Source organism: Solea senegalensis, linkage group LG20 (genome assembly GCF_019176455.1).
Source record: "Solea senegalensis isolate Sse05_10M linkage group LG20, IFAPA_SoseM_1, whole genome shotgun sequence".
Taxonomy (NCBI): domain Eukaryota; kingdom Metazoa; phylum Chordata; class Actinopteri; order Pleuronectiformes; family Soleidae; genus Solea; species Solea senegalensis.
The window spans coordinates 5552583-5569867 of NC_058039.1; the positions used below are offsets into that span (position 1 = coordinate 5552583).

General features: G+C 42.6%; 1 protein-coding gene across 1 annotated transcript; it reads left to right on the forward strand.

Moving 5' to 3' along the window:
- The first annotated feature begins 10716 nt into the window (after window positions 1–10716).
- dpm3 (dolichyl-phosphate mannosyltransferase subunit 3, regulatory) lies at window positions 10717–11755 on the forward strand. The gene has a single exon (XM_044052906.1). The coding sequence runs from the start codon at window positions 10774–10776 to the stop codon at window positions 11050–11052; it is 279 nt and encodes a 92-aa protein (XP_043908841.1). The 5' UTR covers window positions 10717–10773; the 3' UTR covers window positions 11053–11755.
- Window positions 11756–17285: the final 5530 nt, after the last annotated feature.

Genomic DNA, 17285 nt, shown 5'->3' on the forward strand with positions numbered 1-17285 from the left:
TGGGTTCGCCTCCTCGACCACAGAGGGAAAATAAAAATGCAGGAGAAAAATTATAATAAAGCGCACAGCCTTGACACAAGCCAAGGTTCTTTTTTTCTTTTTTTCTTTTAAATATACTAATACAGAGATAAAAATACAGTGTTCAAGGGGAGGTTTAGCTCTGATCCTTCATGATATAGAGGAGGAAGAATGCAGTGTAAAGCATGAATGCACAGCCCTCCCTTTATGCTCGCTGCACCTCTCTTCTTATAGTCCAAATCTGTAACAGATTGGGTTTAGTCTGACTGGAGGTATGCAGCCACAACACCACATGTAGGGGTCTGCATAATCCCTCCGCCGAGTCTTAAGCGCACAGCATGGGCACTCTTTTAAAGACCTGGCGGGAATTACCAATACGTAATCTCCACGATCATCATTTAGTATAGTTCACAGGGAGAGGATTGGTGACAGGAATCATCTGAACTTATGAAGGATCTGAGGTATATATATGTTTATATGTATATATATGTATATATATATACATATATATATACATATATATGTATATATATATATACATATATATATATATATATATATACATACATATATACATACATACATACATACATATATATATATATATACATATACAATCTGTGACACGCAGTGTGTGGTGCCATCTGGCGAACACATAGGACAGAATCTTTTGGGATACGCTAACCCGACAGTCTTAAACAACATGGAGCTAAACCACATGTTCAGAAGACCTGATTTTTACATTCCCAGAATGTAAACAGTGTCCGCCATCTTTGCTAACACGTACCGTTAGCTAACAGTGCTAACGGTGGGCATGAAGAATGAAGATATTTCTCCACTCAGGGGAAACTGAGGTTGGGAAACACAATTTTTCAAAAATACTACCTATTCTAGTAATACAAAGCTAAATGCACATCAGTGAATCATTCCTTTAATACTATTTTATGATGTTAAAGCCATGGCACCTGGTCTGGAGACCAGTGGAGACATGTACAGATGCTGTAAGATCAGTGGCTGACAGCTGCTACATATACTTCATAGCTGTGTTTATTTGACTGGATAGGTAAATGAATTATTAATATTATAAGTACAAAAACTTACATTACAATGACAAGATATGACAGGTCTAAATTCACAGTAATATGTAACAGGTTATCCGCTGGGAGGATCGGATCGCCGTCACATCAATCATTGATTTGACTCACGCTGCTCTTTAAATTCAATAAGACTTCACTGGTATTATTCTTCATGATGCAGCGTCTGCTGAAACGTTTACGCGTTATCTATCTCATCAGTCTATTGAATAACATTAATAATACACAACTTCCTGCTTTTATCGCGCCGATAATCTGAATCGAGGTAGAAGGGGGGAAAAAAAAAAAAATCAATCAGCTAAATGTTGGCTAAGAGGATTTAAGGGGCATAGAAGGGCCATCTTCTCTCACTGTAATAAATGAAGGGTGACAGTAATGTGAGACTGAGCCCATATGGCCACATACAGTAGCCGAGTACATTACTATTGAGAGACAAGACACACACTCGCTAATTCAGTTTCCAGCGGCATATCCTATTCTACTGCACTTGGTTCTCCTCTACCTAATGATGCAGAGGCCATTATGCATTGATTGGGTGGTTCACTGCATTAATCACACTGCACACAGTTCACAACGATGATATATTGTCCCGTGACATCAAACGCTGTAGTTTGACATTTTGGAAAATTTGCTTACTTGCTTTGCTGCCCGGTCATTAAGTAAAACACCGCAGCCTGCTGCCAAGTATAGATTAGCGCAGCATAAAGGCGACATGGAGAAAACCGCTGGCCTACATTCTACATCTCATTTGGATCGAATCTTCACAAAAACCAGAGTGTAAAAACGACATGATGTAATCTTTCCGAGGTGGTGTCAAGAGGTTTGATTGAGTTTGCATGTTCTTTTCTTTCAGGTCAATTTGACACTCCAAACCCCCAAATGACCCCCAAATCAATTTCATATGGCTCACTGCTTAATATCAAGTTATAATGGGTTATTTATGTGTGTTCTTTTAATTAATAGATTCATTTTACATCATATATGTTTATGTAATGAACTATTGGACTTTTCTGTCACTTGACCGGCCCCCTACTGACCAAACTAGACACTCAGTGGCCCCCAGGTCATTTGTTCTGCTCTAAACTGACCGTCACACCACAAGTGAATGGGGTCTGTTGTTTGTCTGTACGTCGGCCCTGCGATGGACCCGTCCACGATGTCCCTTGTCTTTTGCCCTCTGTTATGACTGGGATTGGCTCCAGCCCTCACCCGGCAACACTCATGTGGAGGATAAAGAGCTAGAGAAAAGAATAAGAAGCGTTCCAAACTTTGTCGAGAAAGCAATTAAGCACGAGCCATAACTTATGATTTGGAAAGTAATTAAGTACCAAGAGTAGGTTTCACAGTGAGTGTGAGTTTAAAGTGTGTGCTGCAGCAGCAGGCAGCTGTTGTCAGTGTAAAGCTTTTAGATCCTACGATACACAACCTGCTCAGCACTTAATGGTTAACAAAGTTAGTGACTCGAGTGAATATAGTGAAGCTTTCAGCAGAGAGACAACAAAAGAGAGCACACAGAGGTGGCAGGAAAAACAACTTCAAACTAACTATAAGGTTGCCTTTAGCTGATGGATGTGTCTATGGAGCTGTTTAATAAAAAAGTTCTCCATGTCACACAACTTTATTCCGCTGCTTCTAAGTGGCAAAAAAATGACGTGATGTTTGTTAGTGAGCAACATAACTCAAGAAGCCCAGGAGTAAAGGAGAAGATCTAAACGAGTTTCTGGGGATGTCGGTGATGGCTGATCTAAGAATTTATTAGATTTTCATCATGATCGGGACACAGTTTTTAAAAGACAGGAGGAGAGTGCGTTGTTTCTGTGCGAAATTGAAGAGCAATATCTCCAAAACCAGGACTTTTACGTTTCATCCTTTAGTAATAATTGCATTCATTTATGGATCTAAACCTATGTGTGTTCCAATGTGTGAGGCGGACCAAAGTGTATCATAGCCTTTGGTCCTGAGTTGTAACTTCAAGTCTGGTATAACTTAAGATATACTGTAAGTTTTTACACCCCGCCTGTAACTTAACAACTAGGATATTATTGTTTCCATAAAAGTGACGTGTGGAATAGCATTTCAGCGAGACTAATGACACAGACCTTTGAAATACGTGCTGTGTGCAGGTGCGAGGCTGCTGCATGTGTGGTCAGAGACCATGATTTTTTGATTGAGCTTTATGTACAATGTGACATATCCATTCATTCAGGCAGGACGCGGCGTATTTCGAGTGGTTTTTCTGCCTTGGTCCAAACGTGCTGAGTCAATAACCTTCCGTGCTATTAAAATTCCAGGTCTCTGAAAAGTGAAAGGCATGAATGTCAACAGGGGATCCGTAAACCACACGTTTCCTGGACGGCTCTGTGGAGACCAGCTGTGCATACATCATAGTCTGCATGAAATGTGTATACAGTTAAAGAAAGACATAGAAAAGACAGAGCAAGTTAAGGGAAGAAATAAAGAAAGAAACAGACATATGTCTTAGAATCAGATACTAACAGATAATGGAGTGGGGGGTTTTGTGATCTTTGACGAGAGAGATTCAACTTAAACATGCCTCCGAAGTCTAACGATGCTGTCGTTTATCTGTTACCATGTCAATACTTCCCAACAGCCCACCCTGACCTCCTCGTCTGTCCCTCCTCACCTTCCAGATGCTCGCCTAGTGAAGGGGTGAAAGGTTGGCAGGTGCCTGGGGGAGCAGCGAGGAGCCTCGGGGTCAGATTTCTGAGGGGTCAAGCAGTCGCAGTCTTGGGAGAAGAACGGGTGGGGGGGGAAGGTGGGGGGCACAATATGGCCTATGTGTCTATAGCAGGAGATAGACAGGACCACAGAGCAGCAGTCTCACCTAATCAACTTCATTTGGTAGCATTGACAGACAGGCGTGGCCGTCTGAGGTGGCCACAATCAGCTTTCAGCGCATTACCCCACTGCCCACTACAAATCCATAATCCTTGAATCCGTGACCTTTTGCATTTTCAGTGTCAAGTCACCGACAGTCACATGAAATCTATGTTGCATACACTAAACTGATCCATAATGAAATGAGATGGACTGCACAATAATCTGATTGTGTAGCTTGTAAAAAGTCACAGCGCATCACTTTCAGTGTTGTTTTAGTGTTCGTCGTTGACGTTATTATTCTGGCTCCGTTAGATGTAAAATGATTTGTATGCTGCGTCCTCAATGTGGAAAGAGGCTCTGTCAAGCAATACTATCAGAGCTGACTGAAGGCCCTGGTATACTTCCACGCACAGCGCATGTGGACCCACGGCGCACTGTACCCATGATGCAATTTATGTCATCAACGCACAGGCAGCCCAGACAGAACGAAGCTTTGTATTATGCCCACATCCTGGACACTTCACTAGCGAGACAAAATCTCAACGCTGCTGTACTGAGACACACAAAGAGGGTTGTGTGGAGCTGATCGGTGTAACAGACATTTTTTAATATTTAAAAGTCACACACTACCGTTTTAGAGTCCTAAAGTGATCCATAAAGTTAAAATAGATAGTTATGCTGCACTAGAATATAATTCTGTAGCTGTTAAATATCAACTGGAATATAATTAGTGCATAAAAGTGTATTGATTTGTGGTCCAATGGCTGAACTCATAGCTTCCACGATCATGCAACGCAACATGACTGCTGCTCAGAATGTCAGTCCTAATCTTGTGGAACAAGACACGACATTGTATCAATAATTAGACACTCAAGGCAGCGTCATGTCAGTGATGCTTAAATTAATCGGTCAGCCTAATGAGCCGTTTGTATGTTGCCTTATGTTTATTTTGCCGTGTTTTTTTTTTTATAGCCGGCCTCATTACACCACAAATCAATAAAGTCTGCCGTATGCTAAATCCATGTTATTGGTAAACAATGTTGTCGCATACATGATCGCAAACAGCTGTGTGCGACCAGTGATCAGAATTGATTCACACACACACACACACACAGAAGCCACTTCTCCCTATGTTGGTGTGTGTGTGCCACAGATGTATCAAGGAAAAATGATGCTGTGCACAGATAAGATTATGAGACATCATTCTCATCCTCTCCCCCAGCACCATCCATTACGTACACACAGAATGATGCCAGTTTATTCTAGTCTAGACTAGATATGTAGCCCTACATCATCCACCCCGTGGTGAGAACACCGCACTGACCCACATTAATACATTTATAATCAATACCTACTCAGGTCCCGTGCAAGGACTCGCTTATCAGACGTTGAAGGAAACTGTGCAGTCCAATTTAAAATTGCCTGGGGAAAACTTTCATAACCATGTGCCAATTAGTCCCACTGTCAATAATGGTAATGCTAAAGGACATTGTGTTTCAGGGTGAGAGGAGACAATAGATAGACGGCGCACAGAGACATCATCAAGCCCGCGCCATTGTTAATGTCTGTCCCAGTGACAATGAGCGTTGGATCAGATAGACACTCATTATTGTTGGGCCATGGACGCGGTTGAGGGCGCTGCGTTATGAGGCAGAATTACACAACGCATGACTATAATAAGCAATGGCGTCCTAGGAAAGGTCAACAAACAACGCATGAGTGGGACAGAGGCGGGGCCGCGAGATGGGATTCATTAGGACAGCGATGAGAGCGTGGAGACAAAGAGGGAGAGAAGAGGTGGTGTTTGTGGTGAGAGGGGGAGCATTCCTCTGCTGTTTGACGACAGCCGTCACAGCAGCACATGAAACAGGTGTGTGGCTTTACTCGGGGCACGGAGAGCAAGACAAGTGGTTCAGACTGGTTACACTTGACCACACACTGACCTCAAACCTAGTTGAGTAGCCCAAAGCTTCACCAAGTCGGCCCTAAGTAGCGCAGGGGTCCCACCGCTGTTATATTGCCAATTTAAAACAGACTCTCGCTGTCTTGACTCCAGATTATTTATGAGCAGCGTGCTCATCAGTGTCAAAACTTTCAGGAGCCATGCTCGGAATTTAGGACCCCTGATGTGAAGCATCAACATGCCCCCCAACCTTGACACACCTATTCTGTTTTATAGTCACCTCGCCTCTCCCAGGAGTCTCGTCTCAAACTTACAAAGGCATCCCACAAACTCAAACACAGCCTCACTCAGTGTCATTGGTCCAGGCACAAAAGGCAGCTAAAGGTGACAGTGTCATTTAAAGTTGGAAGTACAATTGATTGCTGGAAACTCGTCTCATTTAGAGACATTGACAGAGACCCAACTCTTGATTGGACAAAATGACTGCTTGCTGGGCAATCACTTGACAGAACTTGAGACTATCACAATTATCTCGTAAAAAAAAAAAATCACCACTTGAGACGGGACTCGGAATTGACTTTCCTCCAAAATAACTCCCTAAAGACGTCAGATTTTCAGGTCAGAAAAGAGCCCCACCCCCCCTCCCCCCCAAGGTTGGCGGAATACAAAAAACAATAAAAACAATTACAGAAACACTTAAACAAAGACTGCACTAAAACAGCCCCATAAAGTGCAACAGAAAACAAGTAAACAAGGAAAACAATAAAAGGCAATGCTCTATGAATTATTAAGGGCACTATCAAAGTATTCCACATGATAACAAATGTAAACATATAATGATAAATCTTTCACTGTTCATTTTGCAAGATGGGAATATTTAATCATGAATAGACACACATGTATATTAGGGCAGTTTATTGGACTTATTTGTCTTCGTCTAAATGTAAATAATATTATTATTTCTACCTGAGTATGAGATTTAACAGGTTGCTGTTTTATCACTTGACTAGAGATTTCTATTGAACTCGACTTCACAACTGTTCATGTTTTATATACTGGCTGAAAAAAAATGATTCACTGACAGTTTCGGAAGATATCTGAGGTGAGCCACATCCTCCGTCAACAAATCCATTTTCAAACTCGGGCTGCTCCGATAGGTCAACTCATCTCAAGGACCACTCCTCATAGTTTTGTGATAGCGCTGGTATTTAACTCCCAGACTTGTTTGATTTAAGCTGTTGCTTCTCGGGCCAAAAATGTCATTGCAAAACCTAAGAAAAGAGGCTGCATTTGCCAGGTTCAGCTCGTCAAGTTTCAGTTCTCACCGGTTTACCGGCGATATCCTGGAAGCTGGACATAGTGACGCACTTTTAGTCACTCTGCCTTTTCCCAAACACATCCACACACACACACACACACACATCTAATGACAACATTACACACAGCTACGCTCTCCGGCTCAGGAAACAGAGAGTTCCTGTTTTTGACTCGCAGCTCTATTGTTACCTTGTACATTTTAACAGTACATGTTCTCTCTCTCTCTTTCTTTCCTTGTGTCAGGTTTTCTCCAGCTGAAGTATTACACAACAATTATCAAGACAAATCCTGATTCTTGTATAGCTCTTTCATAGCACACATCCTTATCGGGACCTTTCACTTGACAAATATTGACAAAGCCAGTGAGACAGAGTCAACACAACTCCCCATTACCACTTTTCCTGTTTTATCTATGTCTCTTATCTTTGCTCTCTGGATGGAGACACGCAGACTCTCCCGTCTCTGCACTTGAGGATGAAGCATCGCCTTCTCTCTCTCTCTCTCTCTCTCTCTCTCTTTTTCTCTTTTTGCCAATTTCTCTCACATACTGTCTTCATGCTTATCTTTTCATCAGTCACTGCTACACTCTCTCCCTGCTGTGGGAAACGAGGCACTGCATGCATGGGGGGTTGAGTAGAAGTCTGGATAAGCAACAGCTGGATTTTACACACCATTAAGGTCACTGGTTGTTCAAGCTGCACCTGCAAACCCCCTTGACTAAATCTCTCCCCTGTCCGCTCCTCCCCTCTTTTTCTCTGTTGCCATCTCTTCTTTCGTCCACATACTCACTCACCCCTTCTTTACATTCCGGGTCCTCTCAGCTATGACCCCCCCCCATTTTTTCTGGTTCCTTCTACCTCGCTCCCTCTCATTCACTGCGCCCCAGCCTCCTCTCTCGTCACACTCTTTTTTCGTTTCTTTCAGTCTTTTCACAGTCTCTCCCTCTCTCAGCCATACCCCTCGGTAACAGCGCTGCCCCTCCTGCTCGCAGGCTGTTGTGTTGTGTCTGCCAGGCCTTCTCGGCTGGAGCGCAGGTTTCCTGAGTACTGGAACGGAACAGGTGCTGGCAGCGAGATACACTGAGAAAGGCCAGCTCGACTGTTCCCACTGAGAGTCACACACGCTCCCAACACTGCTCATACCAATACAAGACAGGCGGGACACCGCGCATGAATGATGCAGGTAATGATCCAGCATGGCTGCTACCACCTGGATTCAGTTCATCTTAAAATGGAGCGACCTGACCTTGACAGTCTGATATATATCACATCACATCTTGAGTGTAGCATTGGATTAAAAAGAAATCAAAACAGCACATTTTTATTTCTTTCTTTTCATTTTTTTTTTCATATGACATTTTGACTTATCACAGTAGGAAAAGCACAGGTGTAAATAATGAATTGATTTACCAGGACTAGAATAGAAATGTGTTAATATTATCAGGAACACCTGGATTTTTCCTGTTGGGACTAATCAAAATGTCTGCTGTAAAAAAAAAAAAGAGACGTATTATGATTCAATGTCTTTTTTTTTCTTCATTTTAAAGCAACCTCTTCACCACGACTCCCTGTACAGACATATTTTCTAAAGGCATAATGTGGGCAGAGTTGCAGTATGAAAAGAAAATGAGTCCACAGTTCTGTTGATTACTTATTCAGGTAGACATTGCCCATATATTTTCAATTAATCAGGCACGGGGAGCTGCTTATTTAATCCTTTCATAGTCTCACAACAGTGTCTCTTATATCACAGTAAATTTATTTTTTTGTGAATTAGTTTTTGTGTGTGTGTGTAACATTCTGATGAAGGAAATGGGTGTGACGTATTTCAAGTCCTACAGCACATTGTTCTCTAACTCTAATTCTCTATGGCCAAAGAACAAATCATTCATTCGTCTTCTACTGCTTTATTCTCCACAAGGGTCACAGGGGTGCTGGTGCTAATCCCAGCTGACATAGGGCGAAAGGTGGAGTAAACCCTGGACAGGTCACCAGCCCATCACAGGGCCACATAAAGACAAACAACCATCTACTGCCACACTCACGCCTAGGGTTAATTTAGAGTTTCCAATTTACCTAATCCCCAAATCTGCATGTTTTTGGACTGCAGGAGGAAACTGGAGAACCTGGAGAAAATCCACGCACACAAGGGTGGGGGGGATAATGCAAACTCCATGCAGAAAGGCTCTGACCGGGTCGCGAACCCAAGAGCGCTCACCACTACACCATCTTTGTGGCCCCAAAGAATAAATCAATAAACAAAATTGCAAACTTGGAAAGATAACTGCCGATTAGATGACTCAAAGATTTGCACTTTCAGCATATAAAAACTATTTTCCAGTTTGCATAAAACAGGAGAAGTAAACGGCTTCATTGCCCTTGCAGGCGCACAGATAATCACTTACACCATTAACACTGCTGCAGACAGACATAAACTCCACCGAGCTAAGAATAACTTTCCATTTCCCCCCAAAGAATGATGCTCATTTCTCAGCGAGGCGTCTGTCTTCCCAGTTAAGTGAATGATGTTTATGTCTCCCACTCCTCATGATTTCACCCTGGAGAGATCTGTGCCCGTGGCTCCAGGACAATTTACTGGCCTGAATGCGAGGTCGTCCATCATAGCACCTAAAGAGACGCGGACATCCAACAACTGTCGGCTCCCAGGGGCACCTAATGAAATTGTTGTTGGATTCCTCGCTTTAGAATAACATTAGTATTTATAGATAGCTTTCAGCTCGAGCTAATGGTAATCTGATTTTCTGAGTGTTTTTTTTCTAAATTAAGAAGGTGACACTGAGAAATTGTCAGAGGTCTAATGTGTGTTAAATGTCTGGCCCCTTAAAAACTTAGTTGAAACAGCTGACAGGGGTTTGTGTGTTATGTTGTGTTGTTAACACATCAGACAACGGTGTACTGCAGTGTTTTAATGAAAAACACGGCCAGTATTAACACTCACATTTATTGAGAAATGAAACCACGGCCAACTGAAAGGGCATTTTAGTCCTCACACGTGGCTCACAAGAACAAGATAAGACAAATTGAATAAAACTTTCTAAATGAATAAATCAAGGATGCATAAGCATTTATTAAAAACTGGAAATAAATCTAATTCATTTATGATAGTGCATGATTTGGACAAAATGTGTTCAAATAAAATTAAATGTTTTGTGTTGATGCCACATGTACGAATGTAAATAGCTGTTCATCAAATGTAATGAAATATGACCATGCAATGAAAGGAAACAGCGCTGAAACAACTACCTTTCCCATAAGGCATTGCGGTTGTGGACGTCATCAACAAGCGCAGAGCTGAGGTGTCGTTTGAGAGGAGGTAAACACGTCGGATTTGGGGATTATTGCTTTTAAAACTACTCATTGGACAAACTGTTGTATTAATTTAATCGAATTGTTTACTCACGTACGAGTTAGTTTGACCCATTTTTTCATTCCGTGTATTGCAGCAGCAGAGCCAGCGCAGTTGTGTACAGTACCGTTGTGTGCTAAAGCTAAGCTAATAAGTGAATAACTGTTTGTCTCTCAGGTTGTTTCTCGGCTGCTCACCTGAAAGTTCCCTCGGCTTCTCTCGTCGTCTCTCGTCATGACTAAACTGGTGGAGTGGCTCCTCGGTGTGACGCTGGTGGTCGCTGCTTGGGCTCTGGTCACTTGGGACCTACTGGACCTGCGGCTGCCGCAGACTTACAGAGACGTTGCCTGGCCCATGCCGCTGTATCTGCTGGTGACATTTGGCTGCTACTCACTGGCCACCGTGGGATACAGGGTGGCCACGTTTAATGACTGTGATGAGGCAGCGCTGGAGCTGCAGGAGCAGATTAAAGAAGCCAAAGAGGACCTAAGGAAAAAGGGTTTAAAGATATAAAACCCAGGGAAAGGCCCATGTAGAAACTGTAGAGGGAATTTCAATGGATCCAACACATTTGCACCACATGCACACTTTGTGTGAAATGACGAGGACGAACATTAACGCTGTCTTTACTGATTCCTGCAGTCTTGATGTTTCTGTGTTACTCACTGCAATATCCACACAGGTTTGCTTTAGGGTATTAAACATAATAGTCTCTATACACATATCTGTTACTGTTGCTCTTAAATGACAAAAATAATTGTTTGTGTTTGTCTACCTATTTTAAGTAGTCAATTTAAAGTAAATTAATTATGTGCAGTTCGGTATTTAGTATGTGGTTTTAATGATTAGCACATTAAGCCAGAAAAAAGCTGAATAAAACCCACAGACATTTGAATAACCCAAAGTGCGTGCCTCCATGGTAACTTATCATCTGCGAGCAGTTGTGCATCACTGAATAAATTGAACCCAAAGGTCACATTGAATAATCTGACTAAATATTCTACTGGGGATTGTCCAGTTCTTTCAGTCAGCGTCAGCGTCAGCTGCAGAAGAACACAGTAGCACACAGTGTCGACCTAGTGTATGTGTGTGGATATTGTTGCTTTTCAGTAGACATGGAGTAGATTTTATCTGTTGTACATTCCATTGTCCAGTTTCTGACTTGTTCCCTGCAGCTATTGCTGGGATGTATAATTAAAAGAATCTATTTTCTTCAGATTGTCTGCCTACAAATGAGTGTGTGTGTCTGTTGGTTGGGGGTTTGGACCGGGTCAGAAGGTATGCAAGTATGTGCTTGAGTGCTCGCATATATGATGCATTCCTTCTCTGAGCATAACCCACTTGGCCCAAAGGGTTTCATATGAACTGCTCAATGTCTCCCTCTATGCACGAGACAGATCTCCTTTGTCCCATTTTGCAGTTAAGGAAATTATATATACATTATACAACATTTCCTTTGTTCCAATAATGAAAAAGGAATGTCATATATGCAGCCCTGCCATTGGCAAGTGTATGCCTTTTGTGTGAGCCTTAAAAGGCTGCCTATGCTCATTTTCAGTGAGTCCCTGCTGTGAATAAACAAAGCATAGCCTGGCTACAGGCATCATTATAGGGTTTCGAAAGCTCCCATAACTTCAGAACAAATGCAAAACTGTTGGCAGTTCTCTGGGTAAGCTCTGCCTGTTGTGCCTTTTGGCTGCAGCCCCATAATGCCTTGCAACGTCACCCCCCCATGAATGTCTGCAAGCTGTTGCTATAGAGCGAGCTGGATGAAAGGCAACCTGTTATTTACCAGAAAATCTCCCACTCTGGCAATTACTCCAACAGCTTCCCTCTGCAGGCAGTTATGTTCTTATACTCGCAGCCACATGTCTAATAGCTGATCACTTTTCCTTGTCATCAATTTTCTCAAGTCTAACTTTGAAGACATCCATCTGTTAGTCCACTTTACTACAGTCCATCAGACAAATATATATATATCAGCTTAGACTGAACACTGAAAGCCCCTTTACTGTACTTGTGCACGTGAACAGCACTCGTTTAATCCCTTATTTCGAACACACAGTACATAAGCTTCATCCCAGACATTCCCTTCGCATATACATAATAGAAAATAGTAATTAAATGTAATCTGAAGCACAGACAGATGTGTATGGAAGCTTTTTCTGAATACACCCCATGTATTTCCCATGTAGCGTACGTGAGATGACTGACATCAATCCCTGTTATTATCCAGTGGGTGAGTGTCAGTGTTCATCGGTGTGGATGCACCTGATAAAGTGAAGTAATTTAAAACACTGAGGAAAATACATAAAAATGACTGAATGGTAATTTTCACATCTCTACCTACATACTCGTGTGAATCAGAGAGGGGAGAGTTTTACTGCAGAGAGCTGGCTTTGAATTTCAATGGACTTCTGAAAGATTCAATGATGACAGGTTTGAGAGCTCTTATTAAGGTGCATCATTTTAGCAGTGCGGCGGTAAAAGGCCTCCAACTGCTGCAGGAGCATTTCAGCTGCCAGGTGATCTGAGGAAATTAACCTTGGCTGAGAGATGATAATCCTCTGTTGGTTTGAAGTTAGGCCTGTTTGCTGTTCTTTCCTGAAAAGTGACTGAGTGAAAGTTTCATCTTCATTTCAACATATGGAAGCCCATGTCTACCAGGGGAAATTCTCTGAAATTCTGTGAATTTCTCTGCAAGATGAATAAAGTATCTATCTATCTAAGAAAAAAAAAAAAAGCATGAGAAATACAGACACTAAATGGGAAGACAATATTATGACTTTTTCAAATTTACATTCACTAAATTAAACCTAATGAGATACTAAAGCAACAAATCCACCAGGAACTAAAGTTACACTTGCACGTATGTTGTTAGCCAACACAGCATCTTGCCAGAACACATCATGTTACCTTGTGGCAGAAGTTGGGTGGGGTTCAAGTCTTTTGATGGATGGCCTGTCTTTTCTGTGCTGGCACCATCACTATGTTGTCAGATTCAATTAGAGAGCAGTTTTTTTCCCACAATTCAGTACCAAAGAAGGTCTGAATGTTACCTTAATAAGTCAGGAATTTTATATATATAATTTTGTTTTACTTTGCCTCATCATGTATGTTTTATGTTGTCAACGGGCTTTCATATACTCCATTATATCATATAATAGGTCACTTAATACAATACATAACACAAAACCAAAGAAGAAAATGGTACATTAAGTGAAATATCATAATAATTTATTCATTCTGTGCACACATTACTGTTTTAAATCTCTCAAATGTATTTCTTTGGGGGGTTTAAAGACAGCACTGCCTGTTTTTAAGGGAGGCAGAAGACGGGGAGAACTTTCTTTGCCTATTTCTCCAAAGTGTCAAGGTGAGACGTGTCGGCTAAATCGGGAGAGGAGCCGAAAAACAGGAGGGAACCTAATGGGGATTGAGACAGTGCGAGGGGCAGGCCATGGGGTTGTGGCCCCAACATGGCCCCACTCAGACCTTGAGACACTATAAAAAACATTTCTAGAGACACTAAGTGACACTTCTGGGAGCAAATCCATCTAGACAGGCTGAGAAACAAGACTGTAAAATCATAGGTTATCATTTTTCTGCACAGAAACGACTTTTTCCCACCCACACGTTTCACAGCAAAACCTCAACCCTGTCCAAAGTCGGGCAGGGAGAGTGAGAGCGTGTAGGAGATTGGTAATCTAGACCCAGAACAACACAGAGACGGCGATATGATACATTTGATACAGATACAGAGTGGCACGAGTAGAATTCCAAAACAGGAGATATACCCAGAGAGCGAGAGTGTTTTAGGTTTTGATTAAAGTTAGTATGGAAGTGCGAGGGAATGAAAGAGGTTTTGAGTGACTTAAGTGACACGGACAGGAAACCAAAGCATGAGCTGGAACAAGACAAATGACCCTGGCAACTGCCAAGAGTGTATGACAGGACTTTTTCAGGAAGAGAAGACCACACCCTGACCGCCAGCTATGGCAGGAGACCAGAATGTACAACGACTGGCGTCCACTTGTGCCATATAGATGAAGTGTTTCCTTCCCATCAGCCCAAAGCCCTTAAAGAGGGTCTCCCAAACACAGTTAACGTTAGAGTGACTTTTAAGGCCGAACATGCAGTGCAGTGATGTGAACAAGGGCAAAAAGTCACTCATGGATCAGTTTGTTGCTCTTTCACAGCTCATAAACATCTGCTTTGATACTTACAGGACACAGGGTTCCCACTCACAGAGGCTTATAAATGCAACAAATAGCTGCACTAACATTAGGTAACCTCCCAGAGGCCCTGTAAGGCAGATACTCCTGGCTCTTCGGAGTCGTAACATACGTTAGCAGGCAGACAGGGACCGGTCGTCAGGTGGCCCGCGAGCAGTGATGCCCGACTTATTCCAGAGAGGCAGACAGACCAGCTGCTCATGCCAAATCTACTCTGAATCATGCATCGTTCTTGCTGCGTCTCATGAACTCCTCCCAGTTTTTCAGTGCTACACGCTGAGCGCTCGGCTCTGTTAGACACTGATGATTAAAAAAAAGAAAAAGAAAAATCAATGCCCTGTTTTTCAGCTTGTGGGGAAACGTCTTTATAAAGCCCCTGTCGTCTATTGACATCAACTATGAGTCACATATTGGTAAGCGTTTGTTTTTCAGGAAAAAAGTCAGTGCTTCTGCTTCTAATGGTATTTCCAGATTACTCAGGCTGGATGGAAAATAGTCAATCTAAGTTTTTATCAATGTTCCTCTTGAGTCATTTCCAGTTGATCAAAAAATGTCGCAATTTCTTTAATATTGTGCTCCACACTTCAGTGGGTATTATTATTGGATTTCACACATTCAAAGATGTACACGACACAACCAAACCCATTGAGGCTTTAAAGTGACAGGCAACCATCTTTTATCTTCTCCGGAGCCTGCAAAAGTTCAGTGTTTGCTTCAGTTGCCTCCTGACTGCCCTTAACATTTATTACAGTGTTAAAGGTTTCACACTTGCCACTCACATTCACTCACGCTGGCATGTTGAGCGACTGAGTAAATAAAAAGGATTGTCTTCTCTTGATGTGCTACTGCTCAGTGGAGTCTCTTCTTGGGGTCGGGTGGTTGCTGGGCCTGTCCGCCGGTCTTAATTTATGGCGCTCCCTTTTGAAAACATTGGAGAGTTGTGAGGCTGCGGCACCAGTTTTTGGTGCTACAGCTGTTTTAACTGTCACGGCTGTAAAAGCTCCCCTGGGAAGGGAGAGACAACGAGGAGATGAGAACAGTGGCTTCTCATGCAACCTGCAGATGAGCAAACTATCTGAGTTGAAAGAGAGAGGGTTATCTGTGAGAGTGCAGGGAGGAGTCTTGCATGTCGGGTGAACGCTGTCCAGAAGGATGAGATAAAGAGTAAAGGCACCACACCTGTGTATTTGGTCTTCATGCCAGAAGACAACTCTGATGGAGATAATACACAGATCTCCTCTTTGTTTTTTACTTCATCTCTGCTCTGTTGCTTTCCCATCTTATCTCACCTTGGCCTTGATATGGTTCAAGTCCTGTCACATTAGTGTGTGAGAGCCATTGTCTGTGTTATGGACTCTTCTGAAGACATCTGTCTGTTAAAAGCAAAAGGGGATAGTTTCTCCTAAAAATCCCTTGTAGTAAAATGACCTGATAGCCTAGTTCCAAGGAGAAAATATTGATCTTTCAGTTTAAGACAATAGATTGTGCTGGAAGTTGGAGAACTAGTTTTGCAAATGGAGAGATTTTACTCCCCACTGAGAGGGAGCTGTGTGTTAAGAGGGCAAGAGCTCATTTGCTGATTGACAATAAACCACAAAATGTTCTATTGGGTTTAATGGCATTGAATTAGCAGGAATTAAAATGAATTAGATAACACTATGAAGTGATGGTGGCCAGTGGCGGCTGGTGATGAAACATTTTTTGGGCAGTCGTATAAAAAAAGACATGAAATTTGTTTAGAGCTGAGAGAGAGAGACACACACAGAGTGTTGCCTCTTGCTGAGACAGTGTTGTTTCAAACGAGTTCACAAACATTTACAAAGACGTGATTGACTCAGTCCACACGTGTCTCACCTGCTGTGGCCAGGACTCCCGGTAGTTACCCAAGTAAGATGTTTATATCCGGTTATCTGGGTCAGTCCGCTCAGCTGTGGGCCGTCTTTAAGCGTCCAAGGGTTTTCCCACCTTTTGCACTGCCTGATGCGTCATGCGACTCTATGGTCAAGAGTCTATGGTCGCCCTGCGATTCAGATGAACAGCTCGTTATCAGGCTTCTGCAGAGCTTGGTGACGAGCTGACCGTTTGAATCAGGTGTGTTGGAGCCATCCATCGTGGGGCTGCTGGTGCCAATCCCACCTGACATAGGGCAAAATGCGGACAGGAGTGAACAACCACACACTTACACAATTTAGAGTAGTACAATTAACCTCTGCATGTTTTTGGACATGTGGGAGTAAACTGGAGAACCCGGCAAACTCCACACAGAAAGGACTGGGATGCGAACCAGCAACCTTCTTCCACTGTGTGGCTCTCACCGGAAATCCGTGTAATAGTTTCTGAGACTATTCACTCAACAACCTAAACTACCGGCCCCATGGTGGCACCATAGGGAAAGTCAGAGGATCAGCAAAGCAATTAACATTCATCCTGTGTAATACCATGAATGCCTGTACACGTTTACGGCCGATCCTTCCAGTAGGTGTTAAGATAAAGTCAGTCTCATCAGATGCA

What these genes read in the sequence shown, in the direction of transcription:
- dpm3 (XM_044052906.1), top strand. Translation starts at nt 10,774, where the DNA reads ATGACTAAACTGGTGGAGTGGCTCCTCGGTGTGACGCTGGTGGTCGCT.